The sequence below is a fragment of the Poecile atricapillus genome, chromosome 11 (assembly GCF_030490865.1).
Source record: "Poecile atricapillus isolate bPoeAtr1 chromosome 11, bPoeAtr1.hap1, whole genome shotgun sequence".
Taxonomy (NCBI): Eukaryota; Metazoa; Chordata; class Aves; order Passeriformes; family Paridae; genus Poecile; species Poecile atricapillus.
The window spans coordinates 5,989,345-6,005,759 of NC_081259.1; the positions used below are offsets into that span (position 1 = coordinate 5,989,345).

At 47.6% G+C, this 16,415-nt stretch overlaps 1 protein-coding gene across 5 annotated transcripts in view; it reads right to left on the bottom strand.

Annotated features, from left to right (window-relative positions):
* Nucleotides 1-1,484: 1,484 nt before the first annotated feature.
* The window catches only part of CHD2 (chromodomain helicase DNA binding protein 2), a 70,531-nt gene continuing 55,600 nt past the window's right edge, over nt 1,485-16,415 (bottom strand). For all 5 annotated transcript variants that reach the window (XM_058846975.1, XM_058846973.1, XM_058846974.1 and 2 more), the window contains 14 exons: nt 16,073-16,248; nt 14,609-14,650; nt 13,515-13,654; nt 12,643-12,781; nt 12,354-12,504; nt 10,957-11,079; nt 10,501-10,629; nt 9,614-9,754; nt 8,337-8,471; nt 7,072-7,250; nt 6,431-6,530; nt 5,741-5,957; nt 5,116-5,365; nt 1,485-5,008 (listed from right to left, as the gene is read on the bottom strand). In XM_058846975.1, coding sequence (XP_058702958.1) covers nt 4,675-5,008; nt 5,116-5,365; nt 5,741-5,957; nt 6,431-6,530; nt 7,072-7,250; nt 8,337-8,471; nt 9,614-9,754; nt 10,501-10,629; nt 10,957-11,079; nt 12,354-12,504; nt 12,643-12,781; nt 13,515-13,654; nt 14,609-14,650; nt 16,073-16,248 — 2,256 coding nt within the window. In that variant the 3' untranslated portion in view covers nt 1,485-4,674. The remainder of the gene's footprint in view (nt 5,009-5,115; nt 5,366-5,740; nt 5,958-6,430; nt 6,531-7,071; nt 7,251-8,336; nt 8,472-9,613; nt 9,755-10,500; nt 10,630-10,956; nt 11,080-12,353; nt 12,505-12,642; nt 12,782-13,514; nt 13,655-14,608; nt 14,651-16,072; nt 16,249-16,415) is intronic.

Genomic DNA, 16,415 nt, shown 5'->3' on the forward strand with positions numbered 1-16,415 from the left:
TGGCAGTGGTGGCCCTGTGGCACCTGGGAGAGGTTCAAATTGCTCTCCAGACGGTGTTCAGGGCTGGTGAGGGGTCCTGGGGGATCCAGGGTCCCATCCCATCACTCTGTGATGGGCAGCAGCTCAAGTGCCACCACCTGGGGCCTGGGGTGGATTTCCAGCCCCACTTTGGCTGTGCCTGCCCATCTCCTGGCCTTTGGCCACTGTCCTGGGCTCTGAGCTTCACATCTGAGTGCTCAGGGTGAGGCAGGACCGGCTGTCCAGGAGCAGCCACAACTGTGGAACGTTGTTCACCAAAAACCAGCTTTTTGCTGGGAACCAGCTGCCCTCTAGAGGGTCTGCACAGCCCTGTCCCCTCACTGGGGTGGGTGCAAGGCAGGGCTGGGGGTCCTGCTCCTTGTGCCAGCACATGGCTTTGCATGGGTGATACCTTCCTGTGGGACTGAGCACACCTGCCTGGCCATGCACAGGTGGGAAGGGGTCATTTCCTCATCACTTTTGAGAAGGCCTTAGGATTGATGTGTTCTCAGTGTGGTGCTGTGGGCATGGGTGGGCAGGGAGATGCCAGGCTGAGCTGTGCTGGGGAGACACCTGGCATCAGGGTGCCTACATCCTTATCTGCCTGCTTAAATTTAAAAAAAATAGTTAAAAAAATCACTGTCCTCAGGTAGACTCACCCAGGCATGTAACATGCAGCCCAGGTCCCTGCAGCCCCTGGGCCTCCCTGCAGCTGAGCCCTTCTCCCTGCTGAGCCCCATGGCTAACAGCCAGTCACTCTTTCCATTAGGAAATCCATTTTTCAGGAGCATATAACTCAGCTGTGAAATTTCACTCTTGGCTGAAACTTGGCTCAGCAGCAGAGAGACTGGGAAGGGCTGGACCCAGTGGCTACAGGTGTGAAAAGTGCTTTTTACAATGAGCTTTTATAACTTGGAAGAAATGGCTCCAGTCCCTGCTCCGTGTCTTGCCGTGTGGGCCTCAGTGTGAGCAGTGGAGGGTAAAGACCAAAGCAGCCACTGGATGCCAACACATCCCACCTGGGGAGAGGTACATCCTGCCCAGGAGGGGCTGGGGACAGAGAGGAGAACTCACCCATGCAGCAGGAGCAACACTTCTCCTAGAGAAAGGACAGTTCTCCCCCAGAAGAGGTAAAAAAGAAATTTACACATCCTCAGAGATCCATAAAATATGGAGGTGGGATAAACACATAATCATCAGTATCATCCCAGTGAAATCCTGGTGGATCTGGGTTAGAGAATGTACAGCTCCTTCTGATCAGGTGGAAATTCCCATCTGGAGAGGCTTCCAAGACTCTATCACCACAGACTGTGAAACTGTAAAAACAGCCAAGCAGAACATGCTTATTCCTGCACAGTGAAAATATCCATGGTGGCTTGCCTGTGGCTGGCAGGAAAGGGCCCTGTCATCCCAAACCAGCCCCCAGACCTGCCATGGGATCCCACAGAGACACCACACTGGGGCCCTTCTGAAAATCTCAGTAACACTTTTTAATATACAAGAATCAAAAGTACAGCAGTTTTACAATGTAGGAAAATTTCATACATACTATATAAACAACATATTTACATCAGAAATCACTAGGACAGTGGCATTTCTTTCACAAATATAAATTAATATTAATTACTGTTTTTAGTCAACAGGTTTAAAAGTCCGTATTTTTACAGTAAGAGTCCTTCTCTCCCCAGAGGGGAGGCAGAGGTGGGGAGGAAACGGGTGAAAGCAGAATAATATTTTTGTGTGGATCACAAACCGTTCACTCAAGCACTTCAGCACTCGGTTCCATGTCCATTTTGGTTGGGACCACGTCGCCTGTCCCCACAGCAGGTTTTGGTCTGCAGGATTTCCACCGTGTGAACTCATTACTACACCATTTCCAAAGAGGTCAAACCGACCTCTTTGAAAGCTGAAAAACTACTTTTTTTTTTTTTTTTTTTAATTGAACCCCAGCAAGTTACTGCTTTTTTCCTGCAAAGAGGCTGGAGGGAATCTCGCAGCTGGTTCGCAAGGAAGAGCTGTACCAGCTGCTGACACAAACACCACAGGGAAGTTTATGGCTGTGGATGTGCCCCCTCCGATCCCACTCAGTCCCCATGATTGTGTTTGGTTATGGTCCCTATGCTGAGGGGACATAAAATGCATAAGTGTGTGTGTGCTCAGGGAAGACTTTCCCCCAAATCTCCTTCTCCAGCTTCACTAAAGCCAAACCCAGCAAAAACTCACCCACCATGAGTGGACATGACGTGACTTCAACATCAGGCTAAAGTGACAGTGGGGACAGATCTCCAGTGGATATGGGTAAAGCTTTTGCTGTTGCACAAGAAGGAAATCCCAGCCAACCTCGTGCCTGGAACCTGGGATAAGCAGAAACCCCCACGTCTCGACACAGAAAATGCCTCTTGCTGGGATCCAAAGTTTTCCTGCACCAACCTAACACTGGTTGGCCAGTATTGCCTTTGCTACATGAGTATGGCACGAACTTCCCACCGTGACAGCACCGCGCTGTGACAAAAAGAGCAATTCACTTTGCCCCTCCAAGCTTGCTTCCATTTTCACATTAAAAGCTAATACCTCTGAAAAGAAAGGACTCCTTTGTTGAATACCACAGCCTGCAATCACAGCTTAGTGGGAAACATGCTCTCTCCACACCTTCCACCCCACCACAGAAGGGGACTGTGGAAGACTTGCCTTCACCTCACCCTGCACAGGTAAACACAAGTGTAACACTTTATCAGGGCAGCAAGTGCCCCTAAGGAAAGAAAACTGCCCTGAATTTGGTGGAAATCTTGCAACATAAAAATGAAAGGGGAACAAAACACTTCCCGTGTGTCCCCCTTAGAGCAGCGGGATCGGGAGGAGCGATGGCAGCAGATTTCCAGGGATATACTGCATGGAGAATTATTAGTGTCAGTTTGCATGTGCCCTCCCAGGCACTGGCTGGAGTCAGGAAGCCAGTCCTGAACACCCATCTGTCCTCAGTCTTTTGGGGAAGGGACATCACAGCTTATTAGGGTCAAATACTGGCATCTTAATGGAGGCTCAGCTTCTGTACCTCACCAAAGAGGAGTCTGGAACTGCCTGGTCTTTACTACTGAGCTCAGGGTAGTGATGCAGCCCCAGACACCACGCTGGGGGCAGCCTGGCTCTTGGGAGAGCTTTGTGGTCTCCAGGGAATTCCAGCCTGAAAAATAATCACCCAAGGTGCTTCTGGCCAGCAGTATGTGCACAACCAACCCCTCTCACCACACCAGTGTCCAGGCCAGATGCTGGTTAGCATCAAATGCTGTGGTTTGAATACCTTCAGTGTTTGCCCTGAAGTCCACTGAGCTGGGCTGCACATTCCTCTTTTCCCTCTGCCATGCTGGGCTCTAAGACATTTGCTCCAATCTTTACGGATCAGTCCTGAATTCCTCATTCTCTCCCTGCTCACTGAGGTGCTAAGTCCTCAGGTTCAATTCCAATTTAGACAAATAAAAGGTCTGTAAGTGCAGATACTTTTAGCAATTCAGTCACTGCTGACTGCTGGAAAAGTGGCAGGAAGGTGACCATTCCCTGAACTGTGATCACTCCACTGGATTCCTATTTCACTTTGTTCTACCATCCATTATCCTTCAGTTACAGTAAAGGTTTGTGATCACTGCTTTGTGAAGCACAGAGAGAAATGATTTGCCTAAAGACCAGAGACTCTAGTGGCAGGAAGATTAGAAGTTCCAGGATGCCCAGAGCCATCTTTTGATCTTGCACCTCCCAGTCACCATCTGTTAGTTCCTGGACCACCCAAGCTGCCCATGCCAGAAGAGAAGAGTTTTGTTATGAATTCCTGAGCCCTGTCTACTGGGAAATACTGTTCTCACTCCAATTTCTTTCTTCCTGGTTAGAAGTGAACTAAGCCTTTGCTAAGGAAGTTGGCATTTTTTTCCCATATCCCAGTTCCCACTTACCCCCACAAGATTTGCTAGTTCCAGATCTGGAGATGGGAGGAAGATCTCCCCACCTTTTCTGTTGCAGGGGACACAACAGCAATCAAAGCAGAGCCAGTTTCTTGAAATGGATAAAGACATGGAAATGATTACATGGCCAGGAGAGTGATGGATTGGCACCAGCATGGCTCCAGCTCCTCTGGAGTCATTCTTCAGGGACATCAAGTCCCTCTTTCAACCAAATTTGGCTGCTGAGGGACTTTCCTGTCCCTCCTTGAGTATATCCTCCCATTGCCCCATGCTGGTGACACACAAATCCCAGCCCAACCAGTTCATCCCCAACCCCAAAGCAGCATCTGTCACATAACATCAAGTCAGAGCAGGCACACAGCCTTCTGCAGCATCAATCTGCCTTCTCCTTCTGAGGAAACACTGGCTGGGGAGAATTCCCTTGGGTCCATTGGACTGAGGAAAACAAAAACAAAACAAAGAACGAGGCAGCAAGGCTGGTTCCATGACAGAACAGTTCAATGGTAAAAAAGAGGAAAGGAAATGGGAATCTAAACCAGAATCAAGAACTAGGGAAAATCTTCCTCCACCCACTCCCCCAAAATCCTCCTTGACCCAGCCAGATGATAGCAGCATGTTCAGAATTTCTCATTGCTGGCCTGGAGAAAGCAGCCACCGTCGCATCAATCCCAGTACATCAGACGTGTGCTTCCCCCTCTCAGTCACTTTACGCTTTCCGAATGTTCCAGTTATAATCTGGATTGTTTTTCTGTTCCAATGACCTATCCAGAGGTGACCTGTGATCGAGAGGTGACTTGGAATCGTGGGGGGACTTCTGAGAGGGGGGCGAGCGAGGGTCCGACACTGCGGGGTGAGACGGAGGGAGGGGCTGTTTGTAATCCCCCAGTTTGTCTGTGTGGAAGGACCGGTAGTGGTCCGAAGGTCCCTGGCCATGGTACCCCATGGGCGGCCTGTGGTCAGACATCCGCCGGAAATCCTGCTGGTGGTAGTTCTGAGGCCTGAAGTCGTCGGACCGCCGCCGTTTGGAATCGTGGTGATGCCTGTGGAGAGAAAAAGGGATGGAGATCAGCTCCCCAAGCCCGGCCTCTGCGCTCAGCGATCCTCACAAACGCCCCCCGGCCCCGCCGAGGTGAGGGGAAGCAATCACCTGTCGTAGTAGTCCCGGTGGCCTCTGTGGTCTCGGTCGCTGTTGTACTGCTCGTAGGGCCTCTTGCGGGAGAGGTTGTTTGGTCTGTAGTTCCCGGAGCTCCGGTGGGGATCCCCCCGCGACCGCCGGTCCCCGTAGTGGTGGTCCTTGTACCAGTGCTGCTCGTACTGGTGGTGCCGCTCCCCGCCCCACATCTGGTTGCTGTTGCCGCCGTAGTTGAACTTTCGATCCCTCTGCCAGTCTCCTCGGTCTGCCAAGAGTGAAGAGCACCTCTGAGTCTCTTCCATGCTTTGGTTTAAGCCCATTTACTTCCCTAAATTCTCCAAGAAATAATAGCTATTGATGTCCCTTTAACTTTCTTCTCCCTGAACTATGTGGGCCCAATTTTATTCCTTGAATTTCTTTATCACTATTTCTTTATCATCCTCTCAAATCTTATTCTGTCCCATTCTTACATTCCTTTCCTCACTACATCACCATGTTTTCTAGCCCAGCAGTAAGTACAGTGGTAGTGTATATTCTATGCCATCACCTTTAAACCTGACCAGTCACAAATCCCTGAAGGATTTGTGTCCAGGAGCATTAGGCCAGAAGAGAAGGTTTCTCCTGGTCTGGCAGCACTCACCTGTGTTGCTGAAATGTCTCTTGTTTGGATGGCCGTAGTTGTCCCGTGGGTGCCCGTGCATCTGCTGCTGGGTGTGGGAAGGGGGCATGTGGATCTTCTGGGAATGAGGATTGTGAGGCACGTGAGACTGGGACATCACGGAATCGCGGCTGGAGCCTGAAGGCTCTGGGCGGAACGGCTTCTTCATGCTGGACATGTCCTCCTTCTTCTTCTGCTCCTGCAAGGTGGAACAGAGGGAAACAGCTCAGCTGCTCTCCCACCACAAGATCAGGACTGTGAGCCTTGTCTGCCAGGCTCTGGATTTCCCTGCCTCTTTGAGGACTTGGTGAGCCAATTCTGTGCTCAAGAATGGCACAAACACGGTGGAGGACACCACGAGAATTTGGCCGCTCTTCTCCTGTACCTGATCTCTACAGGGCAGCATGCCCAGGCTTCTCAGTCCACAAGGCAACTGAACATCACATGTCACACCAAACAATGCTTTTGCTTGGTCAGAACAGCCAGGACAAAGTGACCAGAAATGCCAAATCAAAAAGAAAGGCAAATGCAATCAGACTACTTAGATGTTGAGAAAATCACACACTGCCAACAACAACAAAGAACACCCACGGTGAGAGGCAGAAAGAATTGGCACTTCAGTGCAGCAACTTTTGAGGACAGAAATCAAAGGGAAAGCACTTCAGTTCTCACCTCCTCTTCCTGTGATCTTTTCTTATGAGCCATCTTGTAGAGTTTGTGTAGTTTTCTGGCATCAAATTCTGTGAATTTTGACACAAATATCCATAGGTTCCTAGAAGGACATGAACATTTTCTGTTAAGTGCTACAGCAGCAGTTTAACTGTCAGTGGTTTCCAAACCAACAACAAATTCATTCTACCCTCTCTGGAAAACAGTCTCAGCTCAAGACAGGATGATCAGGAGGGCTGGAACCATGTTCTTCAAAGTAAAATAGGTTTGCAGTGGTTTAGGTGATTTAGCTTTGAAAGCAATTTTAATGAAACCAGGACAACTTGAAAACAAAACAGTTGCCTGGGACTGGTCATGGGAGACCATCCCTGGAAGTGTTCAAGGTTCAGGCTGAATGGAGCTCTGACCAACCTGGTCTAGTGAACTGTGTCCCTGCCCATGGCAGGGAGTTGGAACTGGGTGATTTTTAAGGTCCCTCCCAACCCAAACCATTCCATGATTCTGTGATTCTGTAGTGGACCAGAAAACACAAGATTTCATGGGTTAAGAGGGAAATGGCACATTCATCCACAAAAAAACAGTAGTCTCTGATTACCATTTCAAAATATCCTAGACCAGCTAAGGAAAACAAAATGATCCCTCACCTTCTCCATAGCTTGATGTGATCCTGGTCAGTGTAGGCTTTAAGGCACTCAGAGATGCGATCACCAATTTTTAGGAGGCAGTTGCGCGTGTGTTCCAGCTGTTCTTGAACTGTCAGTCCCTTATCAGGCTTATCAAGTTGCTTCAGTGCTTTTTTGACTGGTCTCATTCTTTCCTTGCACTTGAAAGAACAATAGAGAGGAGAAAGTGATTAATTTGGCACAGGGCTCTACATCATTGCCCTGTTAATCAAAAAGAAGCTCCTTTAGCTTTATCTGGCCATTAGGCAAGGAGAAATCAGCAATAAAATAGCAAGTTGCTAGACAAGCTGCAGACAATAATCAGTAAAAGACAAAAAGTCTCCCCACCTCCACTGCCCCTGCCTTTTAGGGGGCAATAATTTGCTTTGGAAGCAGTAACCACACATGGTCTGCCCCTGCACGGATCCCGTGGTGGGCAGGGGAGGGTACCCAAGCCTCCACACACTGAACCAGCCACCCCAACTGAAAGGCTGCTCAACTCAATCCTGTCCAACCCCATCTTTGGCCACTTTAATGCTTGCTTTTACCAAAACTGGCAGACATGAGATGAAAGCACTGTGTTTTTTGGCCCAGGCACATCAACACTGTGCACAGATAGGAAATCAGACAGGTTTTTTGACTGCCTGCCTGGATCTTTTGTGCATCACAGAAGGAAAGTTAAAGAAAAAGACAAAAAAAACCCACAGGACCTGCAGCAAATACAGAAATTTGAGAGAACTGCTTCTAAGAAGTGGTATTTCAGCCAAGGAGAATCTGCCATGACAACTTGTAGTAAAAGGCAATTTTTACAACAAGCCTTGTGGGCATGTTTGCTGTGAGAACACTTACACAGCTCTGCACCTCCTGCAAGGTCACCCTCAAAATTCTCCTTGCATTTCCTTGTCTGAAAGAGCTCCTGTGGCTCCTTGGCTTCTACAGGAGAGGGAATGTAAGGCTGCAGGGTCTTCTATATCCCAGGGCTGCCAGCAGTGGGAAGTCACCAGCTGAAGCAGTGTCCATGTGCCTGCTCTGCTGACAGGCTACCAGCTGGCAGCTCTGGTGGGCAGCTCTTGTCCAGGGCTGTCCTGCCCCACTCTCAGATCAGCCAGAAGAAACCCCTGTGAGGCACTAGGAGGGGGTTCACACCCCAACACCTAAAACACGTCCTTGGATGACATCTGAGCAAACCTTGGCTGCCTCGCTGGGCTCTCAGCGCTGCCCTCCCATTTCCCAAGGAAAATACTCACTATGCTGAATGTTTCTTGGTCCAGATCATCATCCTCATCTTCTCCAATGGGGATTGGCTCGCTCCCTGCAGTGATGTGGACGGGGCCTTGCGATCTCTTCCCTTTACTTCCAGATTTGGCCTCGCCACCTTTAGGCTTTACAAGGACAAATTACAAACGTCACGAGATGAGCCAGAATGGAGGATCCCAAGTGACCCAACTAACAACCTCCACACTATTGTTACTGGCAGTTGCTAAACCTGGGCACTGTTCCTACAACCTTCCTCCCAAAATCTCCAAGTGTTGAGCTGCAATGGCTCTGTTTAGCTTTACGTCATCCCTGAGGGAGCAGGGAGAAGTCAGAGCCAACAGTTTGGACACGAATACGATATTCACACTCATGGGGAGAAACCAATGTTGAAGACTTGGAAGAGAGGTTAAAGTAAAAGAGTATCTCTCCCTTGCAAAGGACAGAGCTCAGGGTAGTCTCATGTCTACAAGGATCTGCAACTTTATGTGATATCACTAGTTCTCGAATCATGGTCTGTTCATATACATTTTTACCTATATGACTAATTTGCAGTCGAAGCCATACCAAAAATCACTGGAAAGCAAACTTTCCCCTACATAGGCAACAAAACTTCTTAGTTTGCACTTATGACCTCAGTGTCAAAACACACTGGGCATGCAGCACATACCTGTTCCTTGGACAGGTACTTCAGGTCATTAGTATGGAAGCTTTTATCCCCCTTCCAATTTGCACCCAGCCTCAGGGCAGTTGTACCCAAAATTCAAGAGACATTTGAGTCTCTAACATACCAGTGATGTTGAAACACTCATTCTGTTGAGTCCTGAACAGTGACAATGACAACTTACAGTCTTGATGGTGTGGACACTTGGGTCATTTGGGTGAGTTTAAATTAAAGGGGAATACAGACATGGAGCTGCCAAGCCTGTGATAAATCACAGCTGGACAGAACTTTGATCTGAGTGCTCCAGGCTCTTTCCCTGCTCTTCCTTAACATCAGCTCTGTGGCCATATCCATGTCACAGGGACAGTTGTACTTTAAAGGCAGTCTGACCAAATCTCTTCTGTTCTGGTCACATTCTATGAAGCTTTAGGACATACGGCTTTTTCTACTTTTTTATGGAAATTCAGAAGGGCTGAAAAAGGGATAACCCCCTCACCCCAAGGTGCTTCACTGATGTCTCTTCCCTGCCTTTAATGAATCCTAAGTCTCAGAATTTGTTCTGCTCAGGGACTTCCCTACCAAGCTTCTCCTGAATGTACCACATACCTTCTCTTTCTTCTCTTTTGTCTTCTTTTTCTCTTTATCGCTTTCCTTTTCTTTCTTAGAGGATGTCTGTTTTTCCTTGTTCTCTTTGTTCTCTTTCTTCTTCTGTTTCTTTTTCACTGGGCTCTTGTCCAGGCCATCCTCCTAGAACATCAGTCACAGCACAAAGTTGGAGCCCCTCACCTCATGTACATTTTCTTCCATAAAACATCCTTAAAACACAGGCAACTTTTGAGGTCAATCCAGATTTACCCTCACACCTCTTTAAGCAGACAGCGAGCCCTGCTCAAGCAGCTGCCATCCCCACAATGTGACAAAAGGGTATGAAAACCAGCCCAGCCCCACTCTGTGACAAGCTGGCAAGCTGCAGAGCAGCCCTGCTCTCCTGTGCCAGCTGCGCTCCAGAACGCTCAGCCCCTGAGGTAGATACTGATCAGCACACGAACAAAAAGCCTCAGACTACAAGCCAAACCACTCAAAGACTGAACATTTTCTAAGCAACAGCATGACCTTGGTAAACTCCAGTTTCACCACGGGCTGACGTGCCCAAAAGAAGAGGGAAACAATTCTTCTTTCTCTCCTTTATAAGGGCAACAGGCTTTGTCCTGAGACAACCTTTCCCCTGAGTCAATACGTGGATGTTTGTGGCCATTCTGGGATGCCCCAAATCCCTTAAAGCTCTGACCTAAAAGAATAGGTGGGGAAGGTCCTTCTTTCACACCAATAGCTGTATGGGTGGTTTTGTGTGTTTGCCAGTCCTGTGGGAATTTGCTCTCAGTGCCTCTGACTCCTGGGGGCTTTGCTGGGAATGCTTTCCAAGGTGAGGTTGGGCAGTAACAGCACAGCCCAAGGAAACCTGGAAAAGCCACTATTCACCAAGGCTGACTCACCTTGACTTCACCTTCTTCTGACTGGTTGTCTGAGTGCCGAGGAGAGGAGAGTTCATTCCCATGCTCATCTTTGACTTTGGGAGCCTTGTTTTCTTTCTTTACTCGTGGTTTCCTCTTCTTTAGCTTGCCCTGGTAAAAAAATAGAACAAGTCAGGGAAAGCAAATAGCTACAGCTACTTCCTGGGGACATTTCCCATCTCCTGAACATTGTGCAAACAGCTGCAGGTCCTGCACACTGGCAGGAAGCCTGATGAGCCCAAATCCTTCAGTATGTGCAGTAATAACCTGCCCCTTATTAGTTATCATTTAAATGAGAAATACCACGGTACAATCAGACAATAGACAAGTCCATATTCCCTCACTGAAATGATGTCTGGTGACCTGGGAACACAGGGTGTCTCCTGCCATCAGCAACCACTCCCCTGAAACCCCCAGAATCAAGCAGCCACATCTCACCTCTTCCCCATCTTTCATGTTTTCTTTCTTGTCCAGATCCTTTTTCAGCAATTTCAGTAGATAATCAACTCGGGTCTGGAGCTGTTTTCCCTGAGGTTTCTTATCTGTCTCAACAGGTAGGATCTTTGATAAAGCAGAAAAAAGCAATATATACATACCCATATGCACAAAGTTTAACAAAATATTTACACACCAGCAGCAGCCCTTCCAGGCCCAGCAAAGGGCAGCAGATGCTGCACGTTCTGAGGGAACAAGAGGGCTCAAGCCTGCCTTCCCCCTCTCAGACTGTCCCTGTCTGGCCAAAGGCAAAGCTCCTAGGAAGCAAGCATCCTTCCCCTTGGAATCCTGCAGAAGTTAAAGGATCCCAAGGCTTGCTAAGCCTTGCAAGCTTGCTAAGTTCTCTTGAATGAAAAAATTTCTTTACAAGCTATACGTGGGACCTCAAGTTGCAAAACCTTGAGTCCACTCGCCTTGACACATCAGATTTGTTTGTGACAGCCCAGTCACTCTGGTAACCTGAGGCATCACTACAGCAGGGGCACAGATGTACAATTTTTAGTGGAAAACAAGGCTGAAAGGTGACACTTTGTGGAGGAAATATCTCAGCTTGCCAGCTAGGTTTGCTTCACACTTCACTGGAAAATGGCTGGCATGTCTCAGGCAGCTGTTTCCATTGCAAAGCACCTTTCTGAGCTCCACACATGGAGGGCTCTCAGGCAGGGCCTGATCTTTGCTAGAAGCACCAGCAGGGATGTCACAGGAATGCTGCAGGCTGGCAGCAAAAGCTGGTGTGGAGATTCCCAGTGCTCCTCAGCCCTGTGCTGCAGTTTCCACACTCTTTCCACCACACTAACACAAGGGATGGTGGATTATTTTTAACCCAGATCATTTCAACATGGTGTCTGTAAGCTGTTCTTGTGGGGATGACTGAGGAACAGAGGAACTAGATGGAGGCTTTCCAGCTGGCTGTGCTGCCATTCCCAGCCATGTAACCGTACCCTCAAAGCTAACACAGACCAGCCTTGACATATAAGCAGTGTCAAATCTGTGAAAAATTATTCCCACTCAAAAATTCACACTCAGCTTCTTGTGAGATGCTCAAGGAAACATCAAATCACAGCCTCTTTTATCCTGTGCATGGAACCACACATGTCAGCACTGCCCTTTTCTGCCTGCATCATTTCAGTGTGGTTCACCTGGAACTGCTCACCAAATGACACAACTCTGCTTTCCATCGAGCACACAACATTCCACAAAAGTCACTGTTTTCCTAATTATTATTCACCATGATTTTTGGAGTAGTTACAAACATAAACATCTGTTTCTGGAGTAAATGAGGCATGTTTGCTATGAGCCCTGCAATGGACCCAACGGAAGCACCAAGCAAAGCGACCTACCTTATCAGATAACTTCAACTCCGGATCTGTTTTAATTAGCTCCCAGTTTCCATAACCATGCTCGTAAATTCCCACTAACAAGCGAGAATCCTCCTCCACTCCCCAGTCTACATCAAAATGAGCAGCTTTGACACGGCACGTCAGGCGGTACCTAAAGGCATTTCAAACACGAGCTACTTTTAATGCTATGGAGGATAAAACAAATCCACACATCCAGGCTATTCTCTTTCCACTACAAAATCCAAATTCCCTGAGCCTCTTTCTGCATTGCCTACTTAGCCAAACTCACTTCTTCCTTTCCTCTGGATCCGAGGGAATGGATTTGTGCAGCATTTCAAACTCCTCTTCATGCTGGATGATGGACTTCACATTGACTTGGACACCAGAAATCTTGATGGTAGGACCTCGTCTCTTTCCAGGTCCCTTCCCTGCTCAGCAATAAAACAGCAATTAAGAGAACTCTTACAGAAGGAAATGTCTCTGCAAAATGGCTTCACAGACAGAGATCAGCACTTTGCCTGCAGCCTCTTATTTAAACATCAGGCCCAAAATACAAGTTTTCTTCCACTATCTCACTTAGATGTGCAATTTAAACCCTTTCCAGTATTATTTTCTTAAAAATACTTCTAAATATACTGGAGATGTTAATTCTGCAGTCTTAGTCAACTGCAACAGGCACAGACCCAGCAGGAAATCCATCCCTGACTCTCTATGTCCAAACAAATAGCAAAGAACAGCCAGACAGAGAGTGGGTGGTGATTCCAGCTCCGGGAATTGCGAACTGTGGATCCAGCTTTACCATGGAGTACACAGCACCGGTTTGATTTCCAGTCCCAGGAGGAGTTGAAGTAAGACCTGCTTTGCTTTGTGGCCCAGCATTCAATAAGCTGGTCACTTCAGCCTCTCCCCACAAAAACTCATGTCCAGCAGAAGCCAACAGACCCAAGTGGTACTGTCCAGTCTGAGCAGAATGCTCAGGGGTTCCTCTCTGTGGGTGAGAGCTGCCTGGCAGAGATGGGGTGTTTTAAGTGTGTTCTTGTTCACTGCTTGCTTCTAAGTCACAACGTGACCTCCCTGTCCAGCATGGGAATGGTTTCCTCACAAGCTCCATGGAACACTCCCAAAACCATCCCAACAGCAGCACACAACTCCCTTGCCTACCTTCTGCTGGATTTTCCTTCAGCTGCTCCTCATATTCCTGCATTGCTGACACACAACTGTTGTGGATGAGCTCCCCTAACCGCTTCAGGTCAGCCACAGACTTATCCACCAGCTCAGCATCCCGGGCAATGCACTCCAGCCTGGGAAACAGGGAGAGTTTTGTGTTTGATGCAGCAAATCTTCTCTCAATCACTTCCTATTCAATTGTTTCGCAGCTCAGTGCTGTACAAGCATAAATGTATGAAACATGCACGAGTTGAATTTGTGCAGGAAACAACCCAGGTTTTGTCTTTTTTTTTTTTGGTCTAACAGCTGCAGTGCAGATGTAGAAAAACTGATCCAATCCTTTGGAATTTTTAGTAGCAAAGCAAAGCTGAGAACTGTCTATCCTGGGGACAACAGGGACCCTCTGTGACTGTCCAGTATTCCCTCAGGCTTTTCCAGTGCCACATTAATTCCATTTGATGGTCCAAAGCTGCCATCTGCTGTCCCTTTTGCCTGCCTGAAGTCAGTAAAATCAAGGCTCACAAGCAAGCCTTGTATTTCATACCAGAGAAGTAGAACCAGATGAAGAAGCACTGAATTTCTCCTACAATACCTTCAGGGAACTCTGCCTTAGCCCTGAGACCTTCCAGAGCCAGCACAGGGCCAGGGCACTGCAGATCCACATTCGAGGACCGTGCCACTCTTTGTTTCCCTTCAGGAGGGATAGAGGATGGAAAGATGCTCCAGACTCAGTCCTGAGGCTAAGGTGCACAGTGAAGCTTGGCATTTTCTGTTCTGACAGCTGCTCCCTCTCCTTTCTGAGCAGAGTGGGAATGCCCCAAGGGCCAGACTGTGCCAGCAGGACAGTGCTGTGTCACAGCCCAACACCACAACTGCTCCAGCTGGTTTTTAGCCTGCATTTGTCACTGCCCATCAACAGAGCCACCTGGGACTGGACAGCAGTGCCTGGGGTCTGATGGCAGGACAGAAAGGCTTGTGCTGTCTGTGGAGCTTGTGTCAAACACCCAGAGAAATGTGTGCCTGGCTGTGCTCACAGGTACAATGTGCCTCCATGATTCCCCTCTGCAGCAGTCCAGGCTGGGACTCACCGTTCCAGAGGCAGTCCAAACTTCTTGTATGCCTTGATAAACCTAAAGAGAAAAAAAATTAAAAAAAACCAAACTAAACAAACTGCCATAAAAATTAGGTCCAATATCATAAATATGCTTGAATACATTAATTACAGCCTGTCACATTATCACCCTTGCATTCCCCACTGATCAGCTCAGCATCCCTCAGCTCTGGGAAGCTGCATCCATTAGCCCCCACAAAGAGTTTTGTGACCTTGGCTGAAGAAGAACACAACATTGCTAAGAATGTTGAGTGTTTGACAGATGAGGAAAAAAAAAATAAAAAGAGGAGAGTGGTAACTGTAGGACAAAAAAAAAAGAAATAGAAGAAAGCTTTGGCTCACACCATGTTGGTAATTATTAACTTCATTTTTCCAGGAAGAAAAGAGGCATTAAATCAATGTCATTAGTAATTTTAAAGCTCAGGCTGTAAATGTAGCAGCCCATCACAGGGGAGCCAAATGTGTCTCAATCCATCACAGAGGTTTGCTATTTATTTTCATGTCTTATTTTTATTGTGAAAATCGCTGCTGTGGCTAACACAACTTTAGGGCAAGAGATGCTGCAATCAAACATTGCCTTGAGCTGCAAGAAGACACAATGGCTGCAACTACAGGTTATTTTTAAAATTAATTAATTTTTTGCCTTCTTTTTTCATTTTGTATTCTTTCTGCTATATCACAATAACCTAAATGGCTGTTATATTGCATATTGTAACATGTCCTTCCTGCTCCATGGTTTCAAGATGGTTACGGGGCAGCTACCACAGCCCAAAAACTCTGATATCTCCTGCTTAAAAATACACCAGCTCAGGGATAGAAAGAGTTAAGGAAAACTCCTAACTCCTTCTCTTCCATCTTTGGCTGAACATCTGGGTAGAGCTGTAAGACAAAGATCTCTGGGAAAGACTCAAGAATTAGAAGATAGGAGAAGAAAACCCCAGCTGACATCAGAGACTGACACACAACCACTTGGATCAACAGGACCAGTGCTTCTTGTGAGGTCATTTTGCCAGAGCCTGCCTTTCACTGAGAGCTTAAATCAGCAGGATGATTGCCAGAAAAATGTCAGGAAGGCCAGAGCCCTTGGCTTCTCCAGCTCTGCAGCTCATGGCACCTAAGAGCTCACATTATACGACATTAGCTCAATCCACTTGGCCCACAAAGGGCAGTTACAGCACGGATTAATTTTAAGAAGGTACCAGCTTCACTGTAGCCTGACTAAAGACAATCCAGTTCATTTTGCACTGACCTGAATGTTAAGGTCATCAGCTGGGGTCAAACTGAATTATATAAAGTTGCAGAAAATGTGCCAGTGAAGCAGCTCTGCCTAACCACTGACGTGCTTACAGGTGAACATGCCCTGGATTAATCTGGGATTTTCTCCACCTGCATGGGATTTCTATATTTGTTTTCTGAACTGTCTCTTGTGCCCAGCACTGACCTCCTGATTTCAGCATCAGTAAATCCTTCCACAGTGTCTTTTCTAACACTCCGAGGGCGTCCCCTGCGCTTCGGTCTCTTCTCGTCATCGGTATCGTCAGTCTCGCTTTCTGATCCAGATGATCTCTGAAGCCTTCTCTTGGTTTCTGCATCGGATTCACTGTCATTTGTCTGAGCCTGCACGTACCAGAGAAACAGCAGTGCAGTTAACAACTGCTAACACAATCAGCTGACAACCTTTTCTGTCCCTCTGTGCACTGGCACTATTTAATGGACTGTGAAACACCTGAGTATCCATTCGTGCAGATGCAGGATCCCAGGTGATCAACCCAGAGAGGCTGCAC